Source organism: Helicoverpa zea, chromosome 14 (assembly GCF_022581195.2).
Source record: "Helicoverpa zea isolate HzStark_Cry1AcR chromosome 14, ilHelZeax1.1, whole genome shotgun sequence".
In the NCBI taxonomy this organism is placed as follows: domain Eukaryota; kingdom Metazoa; phylum Arthropoda; class Insecta; order Lepidoptera; family Noctuidae; genus Helicoverpa; species Helicoverpa zea.
Window position 1 is genome coordinate 3,660,239 of NC_061465.1, and position 10,224 is coordinate 3,670,462.

Consider the following 10,224-nt stretch of genomic DNA (forward strand, 5'->3'; position numbering starts at 1 on the left):
TATTTGGGCAGATGGAAGACTTTCTTACCTTGTATATTAACTGGTGATCATTTAAATTGTAAATTACTATTCTAAATATTTATGCAGTTTTATTATTTTTACATTTTCTATTATTTTCCTTTCAACTTCAGGACCAAATGACTCCACAAACAAAAACATAAAACAATGTCAAAATGTCATGAGAAAGCAGCCAGTATTATTTAGGATAAGAACCAAGCATTCAAACGTATTATTTGTTGCATTTGCGTTGAAATATGCCCGTTGTTTATTTATTGGATTATCAAAGGCTGATATGACTCCATTTAGAATTATAGAGTTTGTTTAGTTGATTACTTTAGTTTTAGTAGTCATAATACGCATCTCTACAGTGTTTTTTGACAAATTCACGTTCCAATCAAAATAAATCTACTTGTGAAGCATTCATTCCATGTAATTCTACCGGACAAAGGCACATATTAAAGAAAAAATCTAGTCAGCTGATTGACATATAGAGCTGTCAACAGTGTCATGTCAACATGTTTGTCAAACAGCACAAAACTTGTAGGTTTATCACCGTATTTTGAAATTACGTTGTGATAATGATAGTTAAATGTTTTGTATTGATAAGTAGTTGCCAAGGATAAGATATTTTATACTGAGGAGCGCTTTTGCAAGTGGTGAACCCCCTATTCGATTCCACGTAAGTGACGAATGTTTGTTATGTTTTGAAACTATATTATTTTATTTCTTTGCATTGTGCCAATTTTCTAAGCTATGTGTGATCATTGGCATAGACAGGATCATCATGTAGGCGTTAAATGACTACAAAATTGCTGATAAGTTTCGTATCTACATGAAAAAAAAACTTCAGTGTTTTAGTCAATTTGTTCAGGTTTTTCCTTGAGTAAAAAAAGTTTATCTGAATTTTTATATTTCTGAATAAGTTAGTGGAAAATAAACGGAAATGATAATGATTTATTGCAACCAAGTGTTTATTTTACGATGGTACTTCAGCATGTTTAGTTAAACCTATTGGTCTACTTGTTATTTATTTTAAAATTTATAAGTCTCTGAAACATACAAGTCCAACAACTGTTGTGTCTGCTGTTTTGCTCAGGTATTTTTTTCATAGTTTAGCTAGTTTCTGCCAGTGATTTCACTCACGTCCTGGGGGAATTAATTCCCACTCCCAATCAAACAGTAGCCTGTTATTCTGATGTGTAAGTTATAGTCTTATCTGTTCAGTTCGCGAGTGACTAGTCACAAACAATTTTTAACAGTTGTTGTCCTTCTCCATGTGAGAGGAGGCCTGTGCCCAGCAGTGGGACGATAAAAAGGCTGTAACAGTAACAGTAACAGTTGCACAATTCATCATAAATGTCTATTTAACCATCTTATTTACAAGTTGCATTAGTAAATTTTGATAATATGTTGGATATCAAAGTAGTTTGTTACAAGGAAAATGATATTGAGAAATGATAATTGTGCTAATTCAATGAACATGGATCATTTTACAAATGTACCTTGTTGTATTGAAATATGGCAAAGTAGACTAGATTTTTTCAATCCATGATTTTAAACAAATCTGCATGGCAACGCAAATGATGATATATATGTTTAGTCACTATTGATAAGATTATTTCACTGTTAAGTCCCATTGATACTCTGCTAAAGTGCGGAGGTGTGGCTTATCTACAATAAAACATCTTCATAACAATGCACATACATGATCATTACACCTTTTTGCTAACCTTTGAAAGTATAGTTAGACAGGATGGATATCAACAAAAATACATAGGCCTATTTGAAAAAAAAATAAAAAATTTTGAGTTTGAGTTTTGAGTTTGAGGCCTCCACCTTAAATCTCCACAGATACCTGTTGGAGGCGACCTGCATCCATTATTTATATCATTATTTATTAATATTTTTTCCAGAGAGATTTTGATTTTATATATCTATTTTTTTTTTTATATCCATGTGGAACTCACTCAACACAATACACAAATAAAATGTTCTCATCATAGTGTTTTTCTTACATTTGTTTATTCAATACTTGATTGTTAATGCAACAAGTATGAGATTGTTGATAAATATCTAACACTTATATGAGACAGCTAACAATAATAAGTAGTGTTAATCGATCTTCTCTTAAGAGAGGTTGTGGCGATTGGTGAGGTAAAGTAGCACTTTTTTGTTTCTATGGATTTTAATATTTGTAACATTAAGCAAATTAAAATAGACCTAACGAAAAATATATAATAACATACAACATTTTTACTATGATTGATCCTAAGGCACTAGATCCTGCATTAGAATTTCCTGCATCATTGGATCTGGGCTTTGCATTCTGTCTGCATATGTTTTAAAAAAATATTAGGTTGGTACCGTACCAACCGTATAAGGTTGAAGTATCTTTATAACAAGCCCAATATTTGCTTCCTAGATAGAGTAGCACCAAAAACTGGGTTGACCCCCGTCAGTCGCTTCTTGTAATGCATTGGTACTCAGCTCCATCCAATCAGACCCAATCCAATTAGACTGGAAGCCGACCCCAACATAGTTGAGAAAAAGGCTCGGAGGATGAGGACCATCCTCCAGTAGCACCAAAATTACCCATTTTCCGTTTCCAAACAACCAAAGAAAACCTTGGGTGCTACAGCATATTATTAGAACTGTTTTGTTAATTATTTTATCAACTTTTATGTGCAATTGTGTATATATGTTTCCAATCTCCTATTTTCCTTGTCATGTGTCTGGTATTTACATAACACCAAAATGTCTATTGTATGATGACTAGCTGTTTACAATTGTGACAGAAGTTCTTATACATTTTCCTTGATAGGTTTAATATTAGCGAGATGTGATTTAGAGGAGCTCATTGACAGTTATCCCGGCATGAATAGTGGTGCATAGCAGTGTATAGTGCTTCGTTTTTGTGTTAGAAAGAAATTTTTGTGAAAGGTGATTTTTTTTTGTAATTTTATCAAACGTTATGTTATTAGTATTTGTTTTTTAAATTCTAATTAAACGCAATAACAAACACAAATTAGGCTTTGCGTTTGCCAACTATGCTATCACTACAGAACAGTAGTTTAAATAAGAAAAATGGTCACCATACTATTTATCTCCTTACAAAAATCGACTTAAATCGCAAATCGTAACAAACAAAATCTTTGGCATACCTATATAATTTATATTAGTAAGGATGATAAAACCCTTGCTACTGTTTGCATTTAATCATGAGTCAAGCAAGACTATGTAGCAGTCTAGCTCATCATTATTCAACACAGCACACATTCATTTTATTTACCTAAAATAAACATTATAATACTCCTATCATCAATATGTACACCTTAAGATAAACTGCCAAGTAATGACATCTATGAAGTGTAGGTAATACTCACCTATGATTGTGTAACTCCTAATATTGTGTCTCTAGTTGCCCCTCTAGTGCCCTCTAATGGCCCAAAATTCCCATCAACTACATCTGCCTACATTAATATTATTAAGCTGACATAGTAGTTTATTTGCTTGAAAATTCTTTTCTCGGAAAGTACTGGTCCAGTTTGAAAAAAAGTTATTAGATACTTAGCTCATTTCTCGACGGAAGAGTAGGTTAGACCAATTTTTATCCAGGCATTGTAAAAGGTATCACCGGGACGCTAGTGAAACTGTGGTTAATAGAAAAAGCTTCAAGTACCGATCACCGTCGAGATACCGCAGTAGTTGTTGTAACTGTTACTGCTGAGAGATGAAAGAGATCCAATGAAAAAAAATATACCTATTGTAGTGCTCATTTATCATGGATAGACTAATATACTTTTATACCGATGCCAGAAGTAGTTGTCTCAGGACAGATATAGCAAAATAAAAAGGACGATACATATAGCTTTAGGTAATGACTTCTAGAACGTGCAATAACAACATATCATTGTGTAATAACAACGTCTCTTATTGCCGTAGGATGCTGCAGCAGTTGTCATTCGGTGGGTGGCGCGTGGCGGGAGCGGTGTGCACCTTGACGAAGCACGGAGTTCGTGTCAGACAAGTCAGAATGCTGTCTGCCGCCATGGACAAGGGGTCTAATTTCTTTTTTAGGCAGGTGCGTATTCTATATTTTTTATATATATATGAAAAAAGTGATTATAAAGTATTTCATGAGAAAAGGAAGTGAACGTTATTGTAATATTTTTGTAAGTAGCAGTTTCATATTTATGTTATTCATTAATTTCAAAATATAATTTAAAGAAATAAGTCCTTTAATTTATTAATACTAACGACAACATTGAAAATCACAGAGTCCGCTATTTAAAATTTTATTTTACGAAACTAAAACATTTTAGTCTGTTTAGCCTTGAAATATTTCATGTGAGATACTTAGTGAGTCGGAAAAAAATAATTGCCCATAAGTAGGTAGGTACTCCATAATAATATACGAGTAGGTACAATCATTACCCAAAGAAAAATCTAGTGTAATCAGCTGACAGCAATGTTATTAATTTCCCGCGCGCGACAGTTAAACTAATAACAAGAGTTTTATGTTTCTCCCAATGTTTTTATACTCACGTCAGTGTGTCCTGTGCAGATGTCACTTTGTTTAACAAACACACTGCTCAGGGTCTAAGGACTGTTAAATACGAGCTTGTATTAATAACCAACTTTAGATCTTTATAGTATCGGTTTAGAAGTTAGTATCATCCCAGTGAGTGCCCGTCTTATCAAGGCCTATCGGGTTGCCCAAGTAACTGGGTTGTGGAGGTCAGAAAGGCAGTCGCTCCTTGTAAAACACTGGTTCTCAGCTGCAGTTTACAGCTCAGGTTAGACTGGAAGCCGACCCCGACATAGTTGGGGAAAGGCAAGACAGATGATGAAGTATCATTATTATCAACAGCTTTTTTATCGTCCCACTGCTGGGCACAGGCCTCTCATACAGAGAAGGATTGAGCGTTAACACCACGCTGGCTCAATGCGGTTTGGTGATTTCATACTTAACAGTCCAGGTTTCCTCGAGATTTCCTTCATCTTTGGCGTTCATCAGCCATTTGTGTCAAAGGTATACCTTACGAATATTAATAAATTATTAATATTTTACCCACCTAATATTTGTCTTTACATACGTAAAACGGAAATTAAATTGTTCTGTTCAATAAAGGTTTCACTATTTAATATGCGTAAGATAAATGTGCATATGTAATGTTAGGGAAGATGATAAGAAGAAACATTGCATTGCGAAACCAACCAACCATGTCATGGAATTCGTTAATAAGAGTTCAAATATAATAGTAACAATTATGCTAACTCTTTACAGAATTAATGTGGTGGGTACAAAATCTGGTGGTCTTGCTGAATCGTAAAAAAACTGAACGTAACAATATTGCATGTCATGATTAATCATGAATGATTTAGCTCTACCAGTAAATCTTAGATTTATGTTCTCTTTCATACTGTGAAAGAATGGTAATTACTGTTTCATAATTAAATAGAGAAAATATTACCAATACCGATAAAAACTGGTATCAGGTGAATTATGAAAGAGACCATACATTTTCTTATACCAATGGTAATTTTCGCGAGTTTACCAACAAAAAAAAAAAAAAACATAAATATGAACGCCTCAAATAGCTAAGTTAATATTCTGAGTAAGTCTTTAAGTGTTTAACAGCTCGATTATCCTATTTGTTTTAACCAAACGAGTTAAACCGATAAAAGCCTTGATACTCATCGATGCGAATAAAATAGTCATTGTCCAGTATAGTTAAGCAGTTGATATGGAAGATAACACCATCATTATCAGATCAACGAACAAACATTATATAATGGCTAATAACGCTTACATTATATTTTGTCTGTTTAATGGTTCTTGTAGTTCTAGCCATCCTTCTGGAACGGTATCTCAGCAAATCCCTTGCTTTAAAATTCATATGGATGTCGTCTACCTATATTCAATATTCTATTCACATAATTAACCTCTTGCATCCTTCAACCTTGCATCTAAAAAACGATTGAATATTATTACGTTATTGAGCGCATCTCGCCATCAAACGTAAAAGTTTGGCGAGTTTAGACTTAAGAAACACACCTATGTAATTATTAAAATTTCAATAAATTAAAAAAAAAAAATACAGTAATGTATCACAGTGTTTAGAAAACAACTGATCTCCATGGTCTCCAATGTCCAATAGCTTCCTGACTCCAATGCTATCCCGATTTCTTGAACTAATCAAATATATTTTATACACACTTTTTAATCAAACAAACTCTCTCATCTATTCCAGCTCTTCGACACTGTAAGCAGTACCTACACGTATTTGTTGGCCGACAACCGCTCCTGTGAGGCGGTGCTCATCGACCCAGTGCTGGAGCACGCGGAGAGAGACGCCGCCCTCATCAGGGAGTTGGGCTTCAAGTTGATTTATGCCAGTGAGTATAGTTTCTGTGATTAAGTCAGTTGTTCGACACAGTAAGCAGTACATACACGTACTTGCTCGCTGACAACCGGCCTGTGAGGCGGTGCTCATCGACCCAGTGCCGGAGCACGCGGAGAGAGACGCGGCCCTCATCAGGGAGTTGGGCTTCAAATTGATTTATGCCAGTGAGTATAGTTTCTGTGATTAAGTTGAATCTTTATTAAGTGTTAATCGAGCTAATATACCTGCCTGAGAATACCTACTGTAATTTTCACTGTTGTGAACAGCTCCTGATCCTCTTACTTGGAAAAGAGGTATATTATATGAGATGTGAAAGCCTAGGCAACAAAATATGCCTTTAGTTATATTCCTGAAATAACCGACTATGCTTCATTCAGGTATCGTAACACTCTTGTGATTCGGAAATTAACCTACCCGATAGTGATTAGTGTAATTAAGTTTTTTTGTGCATTTCGAAAAGATAAAGAATAATCACTATGTCCTAGGCTAGGCTTAACAATTTTGCATTAATGCGACATTATTCAAATAAATATTTTTTTGTCCTATTTCAGTGAACACACACATGCACGCAGACCATATAACAGGCACGGGCAAGCTAAAGACAATACTCCCGGACACTAAGAGCGTTATAGGCAAAGACTCCGGCGCCCAAGCGGACATACACTTGAAGGACGGAGATGTGGTGACTTTCGGGGGACACAAGCTGCTGGCCACGGCTACCCCGGGACACACGAATGGGTGCTTCACTTATGTGTGTCATGAACAGGTAAGTTGAAGTTATTAAAGGAGAATGACAGAGTCTGGGCTCAAGAGTTTGTCCAGCAAGGGGAGTAGTTCCAGGGTGTTCCTTATTGTACTTTGAACTATTTTTGGATTATGTTTGGGCAATACTCCCGGAAACTAAAAGCGTTATTAGGCAAGGATTCAGTCGCCCAAGCAGCTACCCCGGGACATAGAAATGGATGTTTCACTTATGTTTGTCATGAACAGGTTAGAACCTAGAAGCAGTTATTGAACCTTTCCAGTGTTAGCTTAATGTTTTATCGCTATATTCTACATCCACATAACAATTTTCATTTCCTGATTTCAGGGCTTGGCATTCACGGGTGACACGCTCCTCATCAGAGGATGTGGTCGGACTGATTTCCAAGAAGGCTCTCCTCAGACGTTATACAACTCGGTACGTATAGTTATGTATAGTATAGTAATTATTTTGTTTGATTATTTGTGTATTGTATTTTTATGGGCCTTAGTTGCCTGAAATAAAGGAGTAAATAAAAAAAATGTGTGCATGCTCTTTGTTAATTATAATATAGCATGAAAGAATAAATGATTACCCTTACTGTTATTATAAATGCGAAAGGGAGTTTGTTTGTTAAGCCGGTTAAAATCGCGGGAAACAGTTATAGTACACATACCTATGTAAAATAGCGCAATACAGTCTAAAGTAACTTTATCACGTCGACGAAATAGTTCATTTAAATACCTTAATTTATTGAAGGGTAGGTATGCAACGTCCGCGCTAGGCGAAATGCTAAAAAACGTTCCACAATTAAGCTCAATAAGAAGGCGGCGATGCTCGCGTCCTTCGTATTTCCATAACACTTACAACAACTCTGTCATACTTCACTCTCTCTTCATTTTCATTTACCTACCATTTCATTTAAATTCCAGGTACACAAACGCATCTTCACTCTCCCCGACCACTACCTGCTATACCCAGCTCACGACTACAGAGGCCAGACCGCCACCACCGTGTGGGAGGAGAAGAAATACAACCCCAGGCTTACGAAGCCATTGGAGGAATTCATAAATATCATGAACAATCTCAATCTGCCGTACCCTAAGATGATTGGTGAGAAATTATCTATCTATTATTATATAAAAGAAAGTCATGTTAGTTACGCTATTTAGGCCTCAAGTACGTCTGAACCGATTTAGCTGAAAGTTGGTGGACACATAGCTTAGAACCAGGAGATGGACATAAAAATCGCTGTCATCTTCAGTAAAAGATTGCTTTCAAAACCACGAAGGTGTAATTGGTTGCAGCTAATGGCAGCTGGTAGCAATTAGGTAGCAACTCTGTATGTTTTAAGAGTAAAAATTACGATAGTGAATGCTTGATGTTCTGTCTGATACACAAATCTCTAAATCCCTACGTGTAAAAGTAATTCTGTGTTCTGCACATTGGTTCAGTGTCACATAATCTACAATATTTTTTTCTATCTTTCACCTTGGGATCAATAACGCTGTAGAGTAGACCTGTGTGCCTGTGTAATTTGTTTATAATGTTTTTCTTTTGTTTCAGACAAAGCTGTGCCCGCCAACAGAGTTTGCGGAATACACTATTAGATAAAAACCAATAGAAAATATTATCAAAATTGTAATACCTATTGTAGATAGATCCCGTAATATTTTGTACTGAATAGTTAATCGATGCTGTGACTACGCGAGCTGTTGAATCGATTGTATAAACAAATATGTATTTTCTTTGTAAATGTGTAGGTACTCGATATATCCAATATTATCATATCAACCGCTTTATTCGTAGTTTATAAAACTGATATAAAAACATAAGATTGGCGAGATAACCAAATATGTTCGCATCGGTACGTGTTTACAAAAGTTGCAATTTCGCGAACATTTTAGGAATGTTCGCACGCAATTTGTTACTGTTTTCTGGATAATAGTAGACTAGAAAGATTTATATTTGTGTAATCTCACCTTTGTTTCTGTATCTACCTACTATATTTTCTAACTTTCTCGTATAGTCATAACCGTAGTCTGTGATAACGAAACATAACAAAGTTTTTAATGATATTATGAAAGTTATTTTACGCAGGGATTTTATAACACTACTCATATTTACAAATATAGCTTCAGAATCACATGAGCATTATCATTATAACTTTTGTTCCTATTTTTCTTCATAAAAAAATATAATAAATCAACAATGTGTTTATAGTATGGAAAAGAGTATTTTTGTAACTATTTTAAATGTTAAATTGATCCAATTATGTAAAACATGTTATTGGTGTATTATTTATAATTGTTTAAGCAAAAATGTTATTATTTGTTTTTATGGGAATAAATAAGAATTTTTGACTAACTGGCCTGGTCTTATTTTGTAATTCTACACTTTGGCACTGTGGGCTGTGGATATGTTGATGCTCACGATAAAAAGATTAATTTTTATTAATTTTTAAGTGTTAAGGTAGGTAAAATATGGGATTATTCCTTGTCGCTCATACAAAATAAGTTAATGCAACTGAATTGCTAGGAAAAGTATTCATTAACTCCCTTCAGTTAAATGTCCGACGATTGTGATGTCATAATAATGATTCAGTCACAGCCATATCACAGCAATATTACAGCCTTCTGTCTAAGTTTGTGAAACGTAACAATAATACACAGGTTCACACACTGAAAAGTTCCTTATCGGGAGGCAACAAGGTTCGCGCCTTTAATGGTTGGGTCATGCCAGTCCTGATGTACTCTTTCGGCATACTCAAATGGACTCAAACTGAATTGGACGCCCTGGATAGGAAAGTCCGCACACTGCTGACCGCAGAACGAATGCATCACCCACGATCGTCAGTGATGAGACTGTACATCCCACGGAAATGTGGAGGTCGAGGCTTTTTAAATGCAAAGACGCTCCACAACCGCGAGGTGTGCAGTCTCAGAGAATATTTTCTCAAAAGCGACGTGGGTATGCACCGTGATATGGTGGCAGTGGACAGAGGACTCACCCCGCTGTCGTTGGCAAATGAGAACTGGCGCAAACCTGTCGTACTAACTACCCACGATCGCAGGG

General features: G+C 35.5%; 1 protein-coding gene across 1 annotated transcript; it reads left to right on the forward strand.

Moving 5' to 3' along the window:
• The first annotated feature begins 517 nt into the window (after positions 1-517).
• On the forward strand, positions 518-9,516 carry LOC124636531 (persulfide dioxygenase ETHE1, mitochondrial). The gene is made up of 7 exons (XM_047172659.1): positions 518-679; positions 3,943-4,081; positions 6,255-6,399; positions 6,959-7,173; positions 7,498-7,587; positions 8,082-8,262; positions 8,716-9,516. Exons 2-7 carry the CDS (start codon positions 3,944-3,946, stop codon positions 8,757-8,759), a joined length of 813 nt encoding a protein of 270 aa, XP_047028615.1. The 5' UTR covers positions 518-679; position 3,943; the 3' UTR covers positions 8,760-9,516.
• Positions 9,517-10,224: the final 708 nt, after the last annotated feature.

Coding starts and splice junctions, on each gene's coding strand:
- LOC124636531 (XM_047172659.1), top strand. CDS start 3,944: ATGCTGCAGCAGTTGTCATTCGGTGGGTGGCGCGTGGCGGGAGCGGTG. Junction 7,588..8,081: donor CTCAGACGTTATACAACTCG/GTACGTATAGTT, acceptor TTTAAATTCCAG/GTACACAAACGCATCTTCAC. Junction 8,263..8,715: donor GCCGTACCCTAAGATGATTG/GTGAGAAATTAT, acceptor CTTTTGTTTCAG/ACAAAGCTGTGCCCGCCAAC.